The 22,590-nt window shown below is 31.6% G+C and overlaps 1 protein-coding gene across 3 annotated transcripts in view; it reads left to right on the top strand.

Moving 5' to 3' along the window:
* SCaMC (Short Calcium-binding Mitochondrial Carrier) overlaps positions 1-22,590 on the top strand; it is a 55,564-nt gene that overhangs the window by 30,289 nt on the left and 2,685 nt on the right. Inside the window, exons 1-3 of one of the 3 annotated variants that reach the window (XM_075304688.1) lie at positions 9,481-10,170; positions 21,626-21,784; positions 21,854-22,421. In XM_075304688.1, coding sequence (XP_075160803.1) covers positions 10,051-10,170; positions 21,626-21,784; positions 21,854-22,421 — 847 coding nt within the window. In that variant the 5' untranslated portion in view covers positions 9,481-10,050. Of the gene's footprint in view, positions 1-9,480; positions 10,171-20,996; positions 21,468-21,625; positions 21,785-21,853; positions 22,422-22,590 lie in introns of those variants that run through there. The other 2 variants (XM_075304689.1, XM_075304687.1) reach the window with 2 other exon arrangements.

Genomic DNA, 22,590 nt, shown 5'->3' with positions numbered 1-22,590 from the left:
TTAAAAGATCAACACGGTACCCACTTTTTTGTTGCAAACATATTCTTACATATTTGATAAAAAGATGGAGTTGATGGGATTGATTGGTCAATTTCACGAAATAAAATTGGCCATTTGTTGTTGCACACTTTATTTATTTCAACCCTTTGCTATGATTTGTTGTTGCGTTCAAAATATTTATGTACACATTTTCAATGCAGCAGACAGAATGTCGCCAATCATGTTTTTCAATTTACGCGAAAAACAAAAACCCAACCGTTCGTTACAAGTTACTTCTACAGACTGATCTCTCCATCATACAATGTTGAATAAATACCCATTCTCTTGTTCTCTTTTCGCTCTTTCCATTGCTCAAAATTATTCAATTTCAATCACAAAAGTGATTGGATCAATCACATGTGTAATTGGAAACGGAAAAAATTTCAATCACGTTTGTAATTGAAAATTATTTCCGAATTGATTAACAAATTGATTGAATCAATTAATATTTTAATTGGAAACGTAACAAATATCAATCATTTTTTTAATTGGGTTTTATTGGGATTTGATTAAATAATTTATTGAATCAATTAACATATTAATTGAATCCGTTTCCAAATTCAATTAAGTGTTTAATTGAAAAAATGTTGGTGATAATTTTTTGTGTGTATGTCCAACAATTTTCATACCATTACGAAAATTTATCTTTTTATATTTTCGTAAGGATCTTTCCTGATATTTCCCAACCAACGAACCCTTCACACACTGTTTTTTTATTAACCTCCCAAATGTAGCTTTTTCTGTGTTTTTGTATGTGAAAAAATAAAAACGTAGTCCAAACCTTTAAGACGACTGCTCATAGTCTTCCTCATAGAACATGAGACTGTTTCAATAAATCCAAAATCTCAAAAACGATTAACAGTAAAACTGTTATTTCCCCTAACATAATTTCATTTGATTGGCGTCGATTTTTTTGCAAATGTATCTTTAAAATATTTTGTTCTCAGTTTCAGGCTGAAATTGTAACCAATGCAACCGCATTTCTGCTCTGGTTGCTTTGCCATCAGTGTTGATTGAAAGAAGTGTTGATAAACATTTAAAAAACGCTTTGATTTCTCTGAATTGCACGATTGTAGAAGTCAATTAGAAATCAATCATTCACATTTTGATCAAGACAATTCGTAATTGAAAGATTGTATATGCTCGATTTTATCATACTTATGATCCCCCTTGAAAAAGCTAAACAAATATGATTGACAATACTATACTATTTGTTTCTATAGAAATTATAGCATTTAAGTAAAGGTTTTCATAATTAGAGCTACGAGGTTGGTCCGAAAACGGCTACTGTCGCAATTTATATCAGATCGAATTTTTTACGGCGTGTGTGGAAGTGAGCGGATTTTTAGAAAAATAACAATATCGGCCTTTAATTTGACTTTTGCTTTTGGAAGGTAGGTTAGGTTATGTTAGGTGGCAGCCCGATGTTTCAGGCTCACTTAGACTATTCAGTCCATTGTGATACCGCAGTGGTGAACTTCTCTCTTATTACTGAGTGCTGCCCGATTCATGTTAAGCTTAATGACAAGGGACCTTCTTTAACCGAGTCCGAACGGCGTTCCACATGTTGGTGAAACCACTTAAAGAAGCACTACTGAGAGCGGATAATCAAAGTGGCAGCCCGATTAAGATTCAGGCTCACTTAGACTATTCAGTCCATCCGTTCGGGCTACGAACTAATGCTCCATACACCTTTTTCTCTTCACATGTTCCAGTTTGACATCTATTTGTTTCCAAACTTTATAGAGACACTTGTTGTGTACAAATATCTGTCAGCCGACTTTTCGAGTTTTTAAAATATGTCGAAAAAGTCGACTTTTTAACCCTCGGACAGACACATGAGTCTGGCCAGACCTTTTTCGATTCTAATTGTAATTAAAATACATTTATAATATAGATAGAGACTTGAAACTTCAGGTACCCTCCTAAAATTTTATTACCTATCGATGTGTGAAAAAATCAAGACGGAAAATACCACAGTAATAATGTAATAATATCAACAAAATAGCATATTTTCCATATAAATACATTAAAATACACAGTGGGTCTGGCTAGGCCTCATGTGTTACGAATGTGACTATCGAAACATGGGTATGACGGAGGGTTAAAAATTTATATTAGTCGACTTTGGCCTACAAAATAGTGCATTTGAATCGATTTTCAAAAAACATCAAAAATCGTCGTCGTCGTCGTTTTTTTTTTTTTTTTTTGGCAGAGTCTATTAGTCAATACTCGGCTTCAGTATCCCTATCTTCAGAATGGAGTGTTATTTTGCAGGGCTCGAGAGATGGTCTGTATCAAACTTTTTTAGGTTTGCGACTGTCGCAAAGTTGTAAACGTCGTAAACGTCACATACGCGTCGTAAATGTAGAAAGAGTAACAAAAGTCGCAAACTCAAAATACTTTAGTCGCGTCAGCTACGCAGCGAATTCGATGATATCCAAGACGATGGTATGTGCGAAGAAGTTTCAATTAAATTTTTCCTATTGTCTTTTGCACGAGTACAGGGTAACCGTGGATTTTCTCGTCCTTTCTTAGCTTTAAGTTCAGTATCCTGTCCAATATAACCCCAAGGTATTTTGCACACTCACCAACGGGAATTTCGATACCACCTAAGAAAATAGGCTTGACCATGGAAAAACTTTCACAAATTTCTGCAGAAACTCACAGCGAATGCTGTCAAACTAAATTAAAAAATGTTCAGGATTTCTTCTATTCAAAATTTGGTTTTCTACAGTAGGTTTACGACTTTTGCGACATACGTATTATACCGTCGCAAATGTATGTCCCAAAAGTCACAGTTTGTGACAGGCCAACCCTGTAAATAGGGTTCAAAAAGCTAGACTAAACGTATCGAGTTAAAGTAATTCTATATCAAAAATTAATCCGTATTTTTTTCAAATTATTTTTTAGTAATTAGAGCACCTTTTCGTATAATTATTTAAACGATTTTTCATTTTTAATTCTTATTTGTAAAAACCATAAACATATTTTACTTAAATTTCATAATATTTTGAACCGTAAATAAATATATTCATTAAGCTGGATATGGAGTAAAGAAAGTGTATTTCATAATCGAGTGATTCGATTCTTTAACATATGTTACGCTCATATGTTAAGCTCAGGTCTATAATGACGCAAATAAGCACAAAGGAATAAAAATGATCATCAGCACAAATCGTAGTTTGTAGTTCAAATTAATAAGACAACCGCACATAATTTTAAAAGAGATCATTTCAATTCGGTTCTCCTGAAATTTTCGACATACAGCCAGCAGCAAATGTCGTGGTGCCAATTGTACTTTGCTTAGGTGTGTTTTGAGAAATTACCATTCGTGTCACGACTTTTGCTGTTCACTGTATATTCACATATGTATGGTCTCATATATACATAGAATTTTTACATGCCGTTGAACTTTTATGAGAAGTGAATAAAAAAACTGACCTCAACTAACACGACAGAAGGTTATTGTATCACCCATTAAAAAAATAAAATAAACATAATTTTGTTGGTTTTCATCAATACTTCTTCATTTAGATTACACACTTGTTGAGTTGCCGCCTTGTACACACAAAAAATTATCACCAACATTTTTTCAATTAAACACTTAATTGAATTTGGAAACGGATTCAATTAATATGTTAATTGATTCAATAAATTATTTAATCAAATCCCAATAAAACCCAATTAAAAAAATGATTGATATTTGTTACGTTTCCAATTAAAATATTAATTGATTCAATCAATTTGTTAATCAATTCGGAAATAATTTTCAATTACAAACGTGATTGAAATTTTTTCCGTTTCCAATTACACATGTGATTGATCCAATCACTTTTGTGATTGAAATTGAATAATTTTGAGCAATGGAAAGAGCGAAAAGAGAACAAGAGAATGGGTATTTATTCAACATTGTATGATGGAGAGATCAGTCTGTAGAAGTAACTTGTAACGAACGGTTGGGTTTTTGTTTTTCGCGTAAATTGAAAAACATGATTGGCGACATTCTGTCTGCTGCATTGAAAATGTGTACATAAATATTTTGAACGCAACAACAAATCATAGCAAAGGGTTGAAATAAATAAAGTGTGCAACAACAAATGGCCAATTTTATTTCGTGAAATTGACCAATCAATCCCATCAACTCCATCTTTTTATCAAATATGTAAGAATATGTTTGCAACAAAAAAGTGGGTACCGTGTTGATCTTTTAAAATTATAATCTTTTTTCACTCCTAGTTTTCTTAAAACCAAGAGCGGTATGGGTTTGTTGGAAGATTCACCTTGAAGTTGCGGCATTAAATTGTATTTTTGTTTTACCTGCCTTTTTCAGTTTGAACCCAAGTAGAGAGCAGTATATCTGATATATAAACTAATGAGCTGAATTATGTAATGGTAAAAAAGTTCTTTCTTTTGGATTTAAAAATATGAAAAATATCCGAAAATAATAAAAATATGTATTTCCCATTTATATATTTTTTCTATTTTTAGAATTTGCAAAGTATCATCAATATAATACCAAATATTACATTGCTTTCCCATTATTTTTGTCTATGATTGGTTCAAATTTTAATAGACGATTTCAAAGTGCGGAAATTTTGGAAAGGAATTGTTACTAAAATTAAATTACCGAGCTCCTTAATACACCTTTTTATGCTAAAAGACTACAACTGCAAAAGAAGATTATAAATCTGCAACCTGGAACTAAGAATTGAACTTGATATTCTATGCAGGTAATGTTTAACAAAATTAACTTTTAATTTAACAAAATTAAATTCGAATTATTCTGTTTACTTTCAGAAAAACTAATTTAGTTTACAGGCTGCTGATTTATTGTAAATCTAGGCGCATCTACATATTAGAAGGACCATGCTAACATGGTTATTATTATAAGGAAGATAATGATTTATATAATTTATGTAATTGTATTTCTAAGTTATGTTAGAACAAACCACAAATGACAAGAACCAAATTTATTTGTCTATTGCATAATTCAAAAAATAATAAAATATTAAATATGTTTTATAAGAAACACATATTTTCTTTTATTTTAAATAAAATTAAATACGATTTTGGGGTCGCAATATATAAATTTTTTGATTGAAATTTATAGCCAATTTCAATTAATTATTTAATTGAATGAATCAAATAGTTGATTGTTTTTTGTCGCGAAATTAATTAAAATTTTAATTGATTCAATTAAAACTGTGATTGCATTTTATATTAAAAATCAATCACGTTTTTAATGGATTCAATCACACAATTAATTGATTCCGTGACAAAAGTCAATTAAATTTTTAATTGAAAATCGTGTTGGTTTTCAATCAAAATGGGTGATTGATACTATCATTTTCGTGATTGAAGACATTTCAATTAAAAAAATGATTGAATCCGCGATTTTCGTGATTGAAATCAAAAAAAATTTTTTTGTGTGTATAGAGACTAAACGTATGTATATGTAACCAAACAACGTCAATTCGTAGTAGCGAAAAAAACATCTCTTGTTCAACATAATTCCGATAATAAAAAAAAACTCATACGGCCCTAGCCACTAAGTCAAATTTGATAAAAAAAAATACGAGAGAATTTTGTTCGTCACAATTAAAATGAAGACAAACAACAACATTTACACATACGTATCAACAACAGCTATTGAAATAAAACGCAAAAAGCTCTTTTGGTTTCTAATTAAATCAAAGGAAACTAAGAGAAAACGTGCTTGTCGTATATGATGGCTAGATTGTTGTAATGTACAATTGGACTGTTTCTCTAAACTATACACAGTGGGATTATGTATATAGGACAAACAAATATATACACTCGTAAGTTGGTTAATTTTCTTTGTGCTAAAGGATTGGAGTATGTACAGGCTCATCATCATCATTCTATAACTAAATTTTAAGCTTCGAGGAAACCACTTGTCACAAAAATATGATACACAGAACCCGTTCATATATTTTGACAATGTTAAGAAAAGTTTCACTAACAGGTACTACACCCAGAGAAGGGATATGATCACTTCAAACATGTTTGAAGTTTTATTTATTTATTTCAGTCTTTGGATTTGCATTACAATCCTTACAGACTAAGCTTATAACTAACAAGTAAGGAAAGTCTAAAGTCGGGCGGGGCCGACTATATTATACCCTGCACCACTTTGCAGATCTAAATTTTCGATACCATATCACATCCGTCAAATGTGTTGTGGGCTATATATAAAGGTTTGTCCCAAATACATACATTTAAATATCACTCGATCTGGACAGAATTTGATAGACTTCTACAAAATCTATAGACTCAAAATTTAAGTTGGCTAATGCACTAGTGTGGAACACAATTTTAGTAAACAACAAGTAGGGAATGTCTAAAGTCGGGCGGGGCCGACTATATTATACCCTGCACCACTTTGTAGATCTAAATTTTCGATACCATATCACATCCGTCAAATGTGTTGGGGGCTATATAAAGATTTGTCCCAAAAACGTACATTTAAATATCACTCGATCTGGACAGAATTTGATAGACTTCTACAAAATCTATAGACTCAAAATTTAAGTTGGCTAATGCACTAGTGTGGAACACAATTTTAGTAAAAAAAAATATGGGAAACATTTAAATCTGAAGCAATTTTAAGGAAACTTCGCAACAGTTTATTTATGATTTATCGCTCGATATATATGTATTAGAAGTTTAGGAAAATTAGAACCATTTTTACAACTTTTCGACTAAGCAGTGGCGATTTAACAAGGAAAATGTTGGTATTTTTACCATTTTTGTCGAAATCAGAAATACATATATATGGGAGCTATATCTAAATCTGAACCGATTTCAATCAAATTTGGCACACATGACTATATTACTAATTGTACTCCTAGTGCAAAATTTCAACCAAATTGGGCCAAAACACTGGCTTCTGGGGCCATATAAGTCCATATCGGGCGAAAGATATATATGGGAGCTATATCTAAATCTGAATCGATTTCAACCAAATTTGGCACACATAGCTACAATGCTAAATCTACTCCCTGTGCAAAAAATTTCAACCAAATTGGGCCAAAACTCTGGCTTTTAGGACTATATTAGCCCATATCGGGCGAAATATATATATGGAAGCTATATCTAAATCTGAACCGATTTCAATCGAATTTTGCACACTTGACTATACTACTAATTGTACTCCTAGTGCAAAATTTCAACCAAATTCGGCCAAAAATCTGGCTTTTGGGGCCATATAAGTCCATATCGGGCGAAAGATATATATGGGAGCTATATCTAAATCTGAACCGATTTCAATCAAATTTTGCACACTTGACTATACGACTATGTGTTATGTTTGTACAAAATTTCAAGCAAATCGGTATAAAACTCTGGCTGCTGGGTCCATATTAGTGCATATCGGATGAAAGATATATATGGGAGCTATATCTAAATCTGAACCGATCTCTTCCAAAATCAATAGGGTTATATTCTGACCCAAATTAGGAACATGTGCCAAATTTGAAGGCGATTGGACTTAAATTGCGACCTAGACTTTGATCACAAAAATGTGTTCACAGACAGACGGACATGGTTATATCGACTCAGGGACCCACCCTGAGCATTATTGCCAAAGACACCATGTGTCTATCTCGTCTCTTTCTGGGTGTTACAAACATATGCACTAACTTATAATACCCTGTTCCACAGTTTGGCGCAGGTTATAAAAATATATAATATCTAATGATTTACAAAAATCAAATAATGTACAAGACAAAGTCAACCTAAAATTTGAGATCCGATTAAATTCTTAGACTCTTAATAACTAATATATACTTAAGCGAATTACTATGTTAAGAGACATTTTTATGTCGTGCACGGAAATTTCACATTTTCAACGAAGTCTATTTGAAACTTCAATGAAAAATATTACGAAAAGTTGTTAATGTATAAGGTTTCCAAGAGTATTTAATGAAGAATTTCGTTTACATAACGACGATAATTCGTTCGATGTGAGGTCAGATCTAGAGAATTCCGTGGGGGCCTAACCAAATGGACCGATAAGAACTAAATCCGATACACGTTTTTGTGAGTCGAAAATACCGGTATATTTATAATTTCAGGCACATCGGATAAAAACTACGGTTATACAAACACATTAACCGATACTCGCCATTTTCGGCGCACCTCTTTATGGTCCTAAAATAATTCTAGATTTCCAATTTTAGGCAAATTGGATAAAAACTTTTCTATAAGCTCAAGAAGTAAAATCTGGAGATCGGTCTATATGGGGGCTATATCAAACATAGACCGATACTCACAATTTTCGGCACACCTTTTTATGTTCCTAAAATACCAACTGATTTTCGATTTGACGTATATTGGATAAAAACTATGGTTTCCATAAGCCCAAGAAGTAAAATCGGGAGATCGGTCTATATGGGGCCTATACTAAAACATTGACCGACGCTCACCATTTTTAGCAAATTGGATAAAAACTACGGTTTCTATAAGCCCAAGACCCCAAATCGGGAGGTCGGTTTGTATGGGGACTATATCAAAACCTGGGCCGACAAAAGACGAGTTTGTGCAAAATTTCAGCACGGTTGCTTCATTAATGAAGACTGTATGTAGCGTGATTACAACGGACAGACAGACAGACGGACATGGTTATATCGTTTTAGAATTTCTCCCTTATCAAGAATATATATACTTTATGTAGTCGGAAATCGACATTTCGATGTGTTACAAACGGAATGACAAACTTATACCCCCGTCACCATTCTATGGTGGTGGGTATAGAAATCATGTTAATGCTGCTTGCATTGAAACTGATTGTTGGTTTCATTTCCAAAACCATGTGCATACATCGTTCTCGTACATATATATATTCCTAATAGCTCATTCATATTAGGCTCGAAATCGAATAAAAGTGGATTTGAAATCCCCTTTTTATAAGGCAAATGACAGTTGAAATCTAGTTAAAGTGGATTTTGGAAGTGTAATGTGAATGAGGTATAAGATAATGTTCAAATGTTGGTTAGGGTGTTCGGAATTTTTTTACCTGGTTTGGGACCGAATTTTAAACGCTCAATCGGACAGTAAAATGTTTTGAATGTTTATTGTATGTAATGTTCGTTGAAAATTTCACTTCAGCCCACTGGGAACACATAAACAACAATCCATATAAGAACCAAAACATATGTGTATATTTAGTATATTTATTTATTTTATTATTTTCATTTATTTGTGATTGGATTCACTGTCAAATCTTTACTATTTATTGTGTTGATGTGAGTGTGACAATCGGACTGCCTGCACTTTGTGCTTTGGAAATTTTTGAACATTTTCAAAACCTATGTGTTTAAACAAAGTATGTTTGTGTATGTGCGCATGGTGTATTTGATTATTGTGAATAGGAGGTTTTAATAACAACCGAGCAGTAAATTCATTTAGGAATCAGTCTCATAGCAGCTGTTTCGTGTGTAGGACGTGTTGCCTTCGCAGCTTAAATACAAGAAAATCTATAGCAGACTAAATGCTATTATATAAGAGAGAGTATTTTTAAGCAGCAGAGGCAAACGAGATTTATATTTGTGAGAAGGAAAATTCATTTTATCTTATTTGAATTTAATCCAATTCTCTTCAAACACACACATCACCTACATACATCAACATTCTTAGCATTACTACGGGTGGTCGACAAGTGCAAGTGCAAATCCCACCATAGTTGACAAGACTCACTCCTCTACTGCTGGTCGATGAGCATTAATATTTCCGCCAACAGATAGAAAAACAACGGATAGCAAGTAAATCAATCCAACAAATAACCAATATCAAAAAGGAAAAAAAAAAACAAGTGAAAGTTTGCGAATTTGGAATTTACTAAGACTTCAATAAAACGGACTGTGATTTAATAAAACATTTGAAATAATTATTTCATAAAAATTTACCATTAATACAAGAAATTCAGTGATTTTTTTTGTGTGAAACAAAATACCAAACTAATATAAAAATCACCAATTAAATGCAATAATGTTGCGAAGTAATAATCAATATCAAACGCCAAATGAATATTACAATATTCATCAAATGGCTGTGGCCGGTGATGTGTTGGAGGATTTCGTTGTTATCTTTCGAGATATGATGAATCGGGTATGTATTAAAGTTAGGCTTTTGGAGAAATTCAAAGTAAAAACAAACAACATTTGAAAAAAGTAAAGGAAAATCTTAGATATTTAATGGTACAAAATAAATAGAATCACTCATTTAGTCGTTCATGTTATCAGACAAACAAATAAATAAATATGTGAAATGAAAAAAGAAAATTAAACCAAATTTGTAATTTTTGTGTTGAGTTAGCTTGTCTGGTTACCTTTACATGGGGACGGCTCATCTTTATACTTAAAACATGTTTAGTACTAAATCCAATGAAATTAAAACAATGCGTTATTCACCTTAAACATTTTATTCTGTTTATTTTCCCATCTAAGGCAACCAAACAAACTCAAAAATTAGGTTCTCCTGATTTGAGTTCAGTTATTAAAAAAATATATATTTATGAATTAAATTTGATTTTGAGTGATAAACTCCGTAAGCCTTTACTGTATCAATATTTAAAACCTAACGGAAATGATTCATTGTGAATTACTTAGAATTAGTAGGGACATTAAATGCCTCATTATTTCCATTTTTGCAAAATTACTTCAGCGCTTTTTTATTTCTTATCTCACAATCGTTGCACTGCAATATATCTTAAGAAATTTATATATTGTCATTGCCTCTTTCGAGAAATTGTATTCTCTTCTATTTCTAGAGAATTCTTATAAAGATCATTTTCAATTAAGAACGATCAATTAATGTTATTCTATGTACAATGTATACAATGTGTAGGCGCTCATTTGTTCGTCTTTGACATTTGAATTCTCTTGACATTTTCTCTTTCTAACATTCTCACTTACGCATATTTCTACATGTCCCCCATTCATTCCAATATGGGGCATGAAAAAGAGAGAGAGAGCAATTTTTTCATACTTGATGTTCAAGAAAAAAACTTTGCAAAACTGTGCTCTTAGCAACAGAAACACACTGAAGATTATAATACAGTAGAGTCCCTTAAACGTATTATAGCGTAAATATATATTTTAACGTAAAACTTTGCATAGAAAAAGCTTGCTCCGCACAAACTTGTTTTGCTAAAGGCCGGTATGCACCTCTAGCGAAAAATTTCATTCCCATAAGAAGTGCATTGCTATTTATGCTAACGAAATTTTCGGTAGCGTTCAATTTCGTAAGCTGGTACGCACCTCTAATGAAAATAACAGGGTTGTATATTTGCATATTTTGGCAGCAAACATTTAATTTATTACAATCATTGTGTGCGTAAAAGTTTTAAAAGGTCTGTAAATAATTAACAATTTATTTGAGGAATATTTGGAACATATATTAACAATTTTTAAAAGCGATTAGCTGGATTAAAATTTGTGTTTACAGCCCTGTGTTTTTTGTTGGAGACTTAAATAAATTTTTGCTACCGAAAATTTCGCTAGAGGTGCATACCGGCCTTAAGAAGCAAAGTAATATACATTGTGGTGATCTAATTCTAATATATGTGAACACATGTTACAATTTTTTTGTTTAATTTTCAATTTAATTAATAAATTTGTTGTTGTTAAAAAGTCCATCATAGCTTTTTAACTACCCATAGATTTTAAATAAAAACAGAAACTTAATATAGGGATTTTAAATGATGCTTTCATATTTCCAATAATCCAATGTATTGATAGAAGTATCTAGGTCATATCATTTATTCGTGTTCTTGAGGTTCTACTGTATATATATATTCAAGATTGAAGTTTTTGCTGTTGTTGATTTGAGCATTGAATATGTGAGTGCGTGTGTGCCTTTTATGATCGTCGTCTAGCCACCAATGATTTTGAAAAAAAACTTGACTGGGGGAATTTTGTTTGATTTTGAACTGTTGCTAAGTGAGATTTGTGCTGTAAAAATGAGATCAAGACTTATGATTCACAATGGAATCCAATGTTTAAAACTACGTAAATTGTGTGTTTGCCTGTCTTTGTTTAAGAATATCTGCATAATATAATATTATTAATAAAAAAATATATATAGATATCGTTATCCCAAAATCAGTGTATCCTAACTAGGAAATCATAATTTCTTCTCTTTCAAAAATACACGATTTGAAAGTCAGCAAGTAAATGTCGTTCAATAATTGTTTGTATTAAATTTGATTACATTTTCCAACTCCTGTAAAATAAACTAAAAACAATGAAAAAACGTTTGCCATTCAGTCCCTCAAAAAGCAAAAGTTTTAGCGTAATTGGGGATCTTTTTCTGTTAATGAGAATCTGATTTATTTCGACTAATTTATTTTCAACGTATTATTATTGCCTATTGTATTGTTGTTTTATTGGGTCTGCTTTAAGACACTCTTTAACTCAAAGACAATTTTATTGTCTTTGCTTTAACTTACTTTCCTCAAAAATATGCGTACACGCCAAGTACTCTTTAAAATTATGATTGTTGAGTATCAGTAAGATACTACAAAAAGTTAGGCAAATCCTATTTGTAGACATGTAGGTTTTAAACTTCGTTAACATTAGAATTGAGGTATTTTAAAATTTGTATCTCTCTAAACCATGCTGTATTCAATAGTAAACGAATCGAAGAGAATGGGAGAGGGAGTGTAAGATGGGGACAGTGTAAACATGTGTCCTAAAAATATTTCAGACACTCATTCATAAGTTTTTATGTGGCATTTTATTTCCATGAGTGTTTTCAATTCACTTCCCCCTCCACAAAACCACACAAGCATGATCACTTTTATTGTTGTTTTATATAGAGGGGCTTGTCTGCGTTAGCAGAGGCGCCCTCTTTTTGTACTCTCTTCTAACACAAAAAATATGTATTGTGTAAAACAAAAGAGAAGCATTGACGTAATATGACTTGTTTGCTTCATTCGTCATAGCCATCTCCGTCATCTCACATATAACCGTCAATGCGATTTTACCTTCAGGCAAACAACAGGTTTTAAGACAATAGCGTCATTGGAAATTCCTGTTGCTGTTGTCTTTCAATCTTTTAAATTTTGGTTAACCACTGCGATAAAGCAAGCAACCTTACACATTCCTCTGCAAATGTTTTCTTGGTAAAAAGCAAAATTGCAAATAACAATGAAGTTTGGTTGTAACCGTTTTACGTTCGAATTGCATAAAAAATAAACTTAATTGAGGCCATTATCAAAATGTATGTTCGATACAATATTTTGTTACCAAGTGGCGTACATTTTGTGGTTTCAACAACTGGTCTTTTTTCTGGTTGAAGAAAAACTTGTTTTATGTTGTGGTTTTTGATTAAGCTTCCTATTTGGAATGTTTAATAAAGTGAAGTAATATACTCAAGGGAAGAGAGAATCAAATTTTACAATTGTCATATTTCTGTGAGTAAATTCAGGCTTACCATTGAGAATGCCAAAACGTGTGGTACACGCAAAAAAATAATTCTTTCCTCCCAAACGAAATTTTAGACAAACAAAGTTCGTTTCTCATTTGCTTTTCGCTGTAAGGAAGTGTATTTGGAAGAAAAGTATATACTTTTTGTGATAAACGTTTATTCTTTTCCAGGATGTAAAAACAATTTCATAAAGACTAACTCAAAAAAAAAACTTTGTTTTCTTGCTAATTGCATTTGTCCTCACATCTATCTCACATCCACGAGGTTTTTTAGTTCTTAGCACCTTTTTCTGTAATACAAACAATGTAGAAGAAATTATACGATTTTATAAATTTTTAAAATTTTTTACCTTTCGCTTGGACGGAGAATCGAACCGCGGACCATGCACTTTGTAAGCCAACACACTAACCACTGAGCAATGTACCTGTTATGGTCATCAATAGATAAATATCCATATAAGTTATATTTATATAGCATAGCTTGCGGCGCCCACGAACTGAATAAACAAAGTTTATTTAACAGAAACAAACATTTAGTTTGGCACCGTGGAGCAGTGGTTGCTACGTCCGACTTGCATGCCAAGGGTCGTGGGTTCGATCCCTGCTTCGACCAAAGTTTTTTTGTTTTTTTTTTTTACATATATTCCAGACATGTTCGGAAGATTCCGAAAAAATGTTCAACATTACATTGTAGTATTTTAAATTTTGAACTGTAAAATGTGTCTTATAAAGACCTAAAGTCAGAAAAGAACAGTGTTTGACATAAACGAAATGGACTGTGTTGTTGTTTCCAAAATAACTTTTTTATTGAAAAAATAAAAATTTTGTAACAAACGAATTTTTTTGGTGATAAAAGTTTAATTTTTTCGAAGCAATTCAAAAAACTCTAACAAAAGAAAAACGTTTTCGGTACACGTTTTCCAAACGTTTTTTTCTTTGCGTGTAAACACTCTTGCAAAGTAAATGAACCAATTTATTAATTGCATTAATTTATTAGTCTGATGTCAAATCGATTTTTAATGTCGACCAATCGACTTTTCATGTTGCTTTTTAATGTCCACGAACAAATGTTATGGCTCCATTCGGCTAACAACAATGAAAAAAGTCAAAACTCCAAAAATGCAAAGCTCCTTCATCAATGAATTTGGCGCCTCTAGATCCGCTCTAATTATTTTCGGTGATTTTGAACTTTATAATCGGAAGACAGCCACCGGGAGTAAATGTCTGCCTTGCATACAAAGGGTCATGGGTTCCACCTCTGTTTAAACCGGACACCAAAAAGTTTTTCACTGATGGTTTCCCTCCCAGCAATGCTGGTGATATTTCCGACAGTTAAAAATTGTGTAAAAAGTAACAAATCAAACATTTTAATAAGTATCACTCTCTTTTCTCCTTTTTTCGATTTTAATGTTCAAAATTTTTAATTACCAATTGGTGTGGTCTAGTGAAGCATCAAATTTGCTTCAATTGTTTTGTAATTCTCTTTGGAAAATTCCGTACTCTTTTCAAAAATATAGTCTATAGACTTTATCAGTCTTTATTAAAATTACTTGGTCGCTCAATTTCAATGTCACACCCATTTCTGAAGTACTTTGAACTCTTCATTGTGTATGGACAGCGGTCTCGGTGGTTTTTTGTGTTAATTATTTCGGTTGATATTGTTTTCTTCGTATCTACGTATCTTATCAAGTCCATAAACATTTTCTCGTGATTCGGCATAAACAACAAAAAAGCATTTAGTACCTTGCGCTGTCGTAAGCATGAGCAAATACTGTGTTTCAAATCTTGTTAACGCACCATTGCTTTTAGCTGCTAATGTGATTTGGTGAGAAAATACACATCAAATCTACTTAGTACTGGGCAAAAAGCAGTAACAGGCGGTTTTCTTTTCTTTTAGAAAAATAATGAAAACATGTTTTGAAAACATTAAATTTTTGCTACATGCAAAAAATATTTCGTTTTTTCCAAATTCTATTTTATGCTAAGAAAATCTGTTTGGTCAATTCTTTAAAGCGAACTAAAACTCCTTGGGGATAACCCTGCCATCAAAGCTTTATCGTGTAACAGCAAAATGAAAATGAAAAGAAAAAAATATTTCTAAATAGTATTCACAAATAGATATATGTTATATTACAATAAGTATATTAAAAGAAGATATTTCCGCTCTCAGGAACGAAATTTCAGACAAAGTTTTTCTTTGCCCGTAAAATATTAGGGTCAATCTTTATATCACTCATTATAAAGTCGGATAAATTTGGTTAAAATGAAAATACTTCGTAAGAAAGGGGAATTTCGCTTGTCTAAAATTTCGTTCTAGAGGAAAGTATTTTTTCTTTGTGTGTAGGTACAATTCACTCTAATACGCAAAATAAATCAAAAACGAGAAAAGAATGTAGTGGGTATGTGGAAAAAGCAACAGTGTGTAAACATTGATATACGTCAGATATTTAGAGGTATATGTTTATATTTTTAAGTGCAGTGTCAATGTCATAACAGGCAATAATATAGCGAATATATCCACATATGCTATATAATATATATATGTATATCATCTGCCTTTTAGCCATCCAATTTTTATCCAATTTGCACATATTATTGTCGTATGTATTACACTAGAGTACAGGTTAATAATGTTTCTATTTTAAAGAGATATATGAAAAATATATTTTTATTAACTGGAAATTATGGTTATAGTCTGCTAAACAGCTGATTACAATTGTGCCGCAAGAGTTTTCCAAAAGTCAAACTGGCTTTTTATTAATCCACACTTTCGAAAAACCCTCGATCAATTAAATTATAAGATAGAGCTTTGCTCTCTTTTATTGAAGGGGCCAATAAGAATGCTGAAAGTGGACTATCTGATGTGGGCAATCGATAAAAAAACGGTATTTTTTTTTTAATCTAATCTAAATTTGCAATAATTTACAAATATTTTGTGATACATTTAAAATTGTGAAATGTTTAAGATAACATTAACTATATTTTTTTATTTATCTTTTTTTCTAAAGAAATAGTTTTTAAAATTTATTTTGTTAACCAGTGTTAGTATATCGCCAAATAGCACAAAATTATAACAAAACTAACGTATATAGACTCATGTCTATATGTAAGAAAATTTGTTTGTATCCGATTGTGTTTATAAATAGTTAACGCGAGTTTTTCCTATTTCATTTCCCGACATATGCCATCGATCTTTGCGAAGATATAAATTAATTTTCCCTGAAAGAACAACTGCACCATTGCAAATTCACTAACAAAATACGAACTACGTAATTACCAACAAAAAGAAAGCAAAGAAAATAAAAATTTGTAATCATATTAAAACTGTACGTTAAACGGAAGAAATTAAAAAAATGTGGAAATTTGCCTATTGCTTTTATAGTATTGTTTTTGTTTCAGAATATGCACATTATCATTAGAATAATGAAAACGTTTGTTTGTAAGTCTTGGAATTATTTACTGATAAGATTACTATTTGCTTTGTTTTTCTATCAGCTACTCATAACAATACAAATGCGATTTCATTTATAAATAATGATGGTCTATAATAATCGAAAAAATATAATCCCAATGAAAGTAAATACAAAATATTGTTTTAACGGAAATCACCTTAATAATTGTTCACATCACATGAAAGTTTTTAACGCATAGAGTGAAATAAAAAATTTCAGATAATGTTTCCTAAAGTTAATTGTTTATTATTTTAATAAATCAATGTTAGTACTATCATCATCATTTAAATATTAATGAGATTGCCATATAGCCACATATATACAAATATACCTATTTGTTTGCAGAGTATTTAAATAGGCTGATGAAGGAGTTCACCAAACTTACTTCACTATATTGATTTACGTTTATATTTATATTTCACAAAATGATATGTACTTAATAATGAAGAGGAAACTATAATTTGTTCTTCAGAACAACTAATTCTACATAGAAAAATATGTACAGTGAAACCTCTCAAACTTGAACACTCCGAAAAGCGGAGTAGTTTGCTATTTGATCTATTTTATCATAAAAATTAACCTCTCATAAGTGGACAAATGCGGACAAATTTCGGCAATCGTGGGTACCCGCTTATAGCTTGTAATTTATTTAAATAAAAAGAAGATAATAAGTTTTGAACAGCAGTTTATAATTTATTTCATTTTATTTTTTACTTAAAGTACACTCAAAAAAAGTGAACCCTATATTTCACTAAAGCTGATTTAATTCTATTTTAGTTCATGGAATTATTACGTTTTAATAAAGTTTCCCTGACGTTAATAATTGTTTGCGTACGTTTGTTAATAAAACTAAAATAGAGGAAAAAATTATACACAAAGGAAGTATAAAGATTAACTAAATTCGGGTCTCCCACAAAATAGTTCGGAATTTCTTAAAATTTGTAAAATTTACCAGTAATTAGCCCATCATAAACTTCGTATGGTACTAAAGACATTTTTGCAATTTTTAACTCCAAATTTTTCCTTCAAACTTCGAAATTTTCTTTAACAAGTGAAAAAAATGAATTATGTCTAATAAATTTTATTTATTTATTTATTTTTATTTTCATCATGTAATTTGAAGCCACTTAGCGGCCAATTTATATAAATTACAACGGACTACTAGCTATGAATAAAGTACAAATCAAGTTATGACAATGTGAGAACATATGCGTGTATATAATAAATATAAATGTGTATAAAATAGTATAAAAATAAATTAATTAATAAATATAAATATTGATTAAATAGTATAAAAATAAATTTATTAATAATATGAAATATGACAAAACATTTTAGGTTCCCAATATAATTAAAAGAAGACAAAATAAGAAAATATTATTTACTAAATCAACCACAACAAAGCAACACTACTAACGCGAGGTTGGATAACCTTCATGTAGGTGATCCAAGATGATCGAGTAATTTTTTTTCGATAAGTCGAATCAGAAATCGAGAAATCCTTTAAGTTAGTAGGGAGACAATTATATGATCTGGCGATTCTAGACTGAAATGACTTGTCCATATAACCTCTTGATTTTATCGAAAATAATTTACTTAGTTTTGTGAAATCGGCATGACATCCGCGTGTCTATTACAGATTAGTTACAATTTTCTAAAATTAATATATTTTTTCTAAAACTAACTAAAATTCTCTTTCCTGGTGGGTTCACTGTTTTTTCAGTGTAGTATTCTCTGAAATAGTTTAATATTACAAAGAATTCATTTCATTTATTGTTCTTCTTAGTAATATACAAAGCCAAGAATGGTCAAATTAACAATATATTGCAGAATATTTCAGGGATACAAACGTTTTTTTAATACAACGGAAGTTGTTCCCGAATTTTAACAATACGCAAGGAAACATAACCTGTGGCTTTCTGACTGATCTAGAAAAAGTAAAGACATACAAAGGGAAAGGTACTCCTAAAAGCTCTAATACCCTCTTCGATGTTTGATTATGACGGCGTAAATATTTACATATACATATTTACAATATGCTACCACTATATATTCCTAATATGATCTGGCACAAGTAAACCGAAGAGTGGACTAAACTTTGGAAAATTAAGAACCAAAAACTGAGTTTTTTTTTATCCAACACTACAATTCAGTTTCTTCATTTGTCCGATAGAAAAACATGGCCTTCGTTTCTATGACCAATGTATTTGTTCAAGTTTTTTAAGTATTTTCATGAGCTTTTTCTGTTTTTTTTTTCTATCTTAAAGACATTTTCTACGGTTTTGTTAATTCATTATTTTGGTGTGCGAACCATCCTTTTCGCAATGATTACAACTGAAAGAATTTGTTTTGTTATTTGTACGATTTTTTAAAGTGATGGAATGGAATAATGAACGTAACATTTTCTACTTTCTTAGGTTGTCGAGCAATGTTATTTTTCTTTCTTTTTGCGAAGAGATTTTTTCGGTGTGACTTGTTTCTCACAATCGATACAAATCCCCCGTCACAAGAAAGGCAGATAAATAACATTTTCTTTAGGTTGTTAGGTAGATTTTGAATGCAATCAGTCGTTTTTGTTGAAAAAAAAAAAAAAAAAAACAATCAAAAGTTGTCGACAAGTAATGTAAATGATATTTGGTATACTCACATCAAACGTGTACAATGTTTCCTTTTTAATATCCTTAGTGTAAAAATAGCAATATGGAGTGTTAATGCAGATAAAATAGGACTCCATAGAGTTTTTAAAACCATATATATGTATGTAAAACCTACACTGAAAAAAACAGTGAACCCACCAGGAAGATATTTTTTGGTTAATTTTTGAAAATTTGGATAATTTTTAGAAAATTTTTTACTAAACAATATTACAAACGTTGACATCACGCCGATATCACAAAAATAAGTAAATATTTTCAAGAAAATTTATTAGACATAAATAGTTTTTTTTTTTTCACTTGTTAAAGAAAATTTTGTAGTTTGAAGGAAAAAATTGGAGTTCAAAATTGCAAGAATGTCTTTAGTGACATGCGAAGTTCATGATGACCGCATTTTTAGTAGAATTTACAAATTTAACTATTTTGTGAGAAATACGAATTTAGTAAATCTCTATGCTTAATTTGTGTATAATTTTTTCCCGTCTTTTAGTTCATTTAACTAACGTACGAAAAAAATTTTATAGTAAATGAAACTTTCTCCACATATATATGTTTAGTTGAGTTCACTTTTTTTAGTTCACTTTTTTTGAGTGTTTATATAATCATCACATACCTGAATGGTTGATTTTTACCAAAGGGGTTTCCATTAGAACACCTATCTACCTAGCTAGTCGTTGTTACGATTTGTTATTGGAATTATTTATACCAGGTCAGAGCGAAAATACACCTAATACGAGATAAATCACTAAAAATGTGTATATCGTTTGGCACGTGCTAATTTAATTGACGTACATTTGCAGATATATTTTATTTGCACAAAATCTAGATCCTCCTTCTTAATCATAGAAAGATGCAAAGATAATCAATTTTATGAAAATTCAATCTCTTAAGGCCTATACGGCAGAGGGAATAGTCTACAATTTATAGACATTTTTGGCTAAAATATATAGGTATTGAAAATATCGCTCTTTCTCTCTCTTCTATAGCATTACATTTCTCTCTCTATCTATGTGCATCATTGTAAAACGTATCTCTCTTGCCAAGAGCAAATCAACCAATCTGTTATTACAGAATCACCATCTTTGTCGTCACTATCATAACCTCTCTACCTACAGACAGATATTCATGTGCATCCATCCATCTGCATTTAATGATTCTACCTAACACATAACTCAGCTGTAGAATTTTTTGTTATTCTCTTACCTGTGAATAGAAACGCTTGAATCCGTATGTTTTGTATATTAGCAGCACATTGTATTATGCTCTGCTCATTTGTTTTCAGTTTTGCCTGTGAACGTGATTCGCTCTCTTTAGTACAAAACCATACTTTTATTTGGTTAATTTCGATTTCGACCGTCCAAAGAGTATCAGTTGGAATGTAGTACCCATGCAATAACATTGTCGTCTTTTTCTGTGGTGGCAGCAACAAATCAAATATTTCAGTGTGGGGCTGTTGTGTTATTATTTTTTAGCACACAGTCAGCCGCCAGTCGCTCAACACCAACAATTCAAAACTAGACATCAGTCCTGTTAGTTAGCCAAGCAGAGTCATCGAATATAATAATGTCGTTGCATTACGTGATATTTTGGTTGTAATTTTCGTTTTTTCGTAATGACAATTTAGTAACAATTGAACGCAAAATAGAGATAACGGTGCGATTGGCTTGTTAATATCCACTTGGCGACTGACAAGCGTTTAAGACAACGTTTCCCGTGCCTCTTGAATACAAAAAACATAGTTGTAGCCTCTTTTTGGCGTGGGTGTAATAGCAAGCGGTTCTTTTTGCCATTTTTCATTTCAACACGCCATCTTTCTCCCATCCTAGCAGCCCAGAAAGATGCTTCAAATATTGCAAGATGAGGATGAGCCTGTATGTATGCTTCACTTTTTTGGATACATGTATTTTGTTGTTGTTAATACAAAACTAGATTAGAAAATTAGTTGCTCCAAACCACACTTCTAAATTTAATAACTCTTTTAAAAATGATCATGAATTTAATTTGTATATCTTTTTGCGATTTATTTTAGTACCTCGATATTGGTGAGGACATGAACGTACCTGATGATTTTACACCAACAGAATTACAAAGTGGCATGTGGTGGCGTCATTTGGCAGCTGGCGGTGTGGCTGGCGCTGTATCACGTACATGTACTGCTCCCCTGGATAGGATAAAAGTGTTTTTGCAGGTTAGTAGAACGCATAAATTAGTACAATAAGTTTTTGGAAATTTATTTCATTGCTGTTGCTTTTTACAGGTTCAAACACAAAAGACAGGAATCTCAGATAGTTTAAGATATATGCTAAGAGAAGGTGGCTTACGCAGCATGTGGAGAGGCAATGGTATTAATGTTCTAAAAATTGCCCCCGAGTCTGCTCTAAAATTTGCCGCCTATGAGAAAATCAAACGACTGATTCGTGGCGATGATAAACGACAGATGACTATTGGTGAACGTTTTTTGGCTGGTGCTGCTGCTGGTGGTATCTCCCAGACAGTCATCTATCCCATGGAAGTATTAAAGACACGTTTGGCCTTGCGCAAAACTGGTCAATACACGGGCATATTGGATGCGGCGAAAAAGATTTACATACACGAAGGTTTGCGTAGTTTTTATCGCGGTTACATTCCAAACATGTTGGGCATTATTCCTTATGCCGGCATTGATTTGGCCGTCTATGAGACGCTGAAGAAGAAATATTTAAGTAGTCATAATACAGAACAGCCAAGCTTTCTGGTATTACTAGCATGCGGCAGTGCGTCCAGTACATTGGGTCAAGTTTGTTCGTATCCATTGGCATTGGTGAGGACACGACTACAAGCGCAAGGTGAGTTAATTGTTGTATTCTCAATACCATACCAAAGACTGGTTATCAAAAGTAACCCAGTTTTACATTTTACGAACATTTAACAAAGATAAACGTTTTTGCTCATGGAATATCGTAATAATATGGGTATACCAGTGAAAAGTTTTCTTACTTTATATTTTTTTTAAAT

Source organism: Haematobia irritans, chromosome 4 (genome assembly GCF_050003625.1).
Source record: "Haematobia irritans isolate KBUSLIRL chromosome 4, ASM5000362v1, whole genome shotgun sequence".
Lineage (NCBI taxonomy): Eukaryota > Metazoa > Arthropoda > Insecta > Diptera > Muscidae > Haematobia > Haematobia irritans.
The sequence above is the reverse complement of the archived record's forward strand: the minus strand, read 5'-3'. Positions and strand labels throughout refer to the sequence as shown.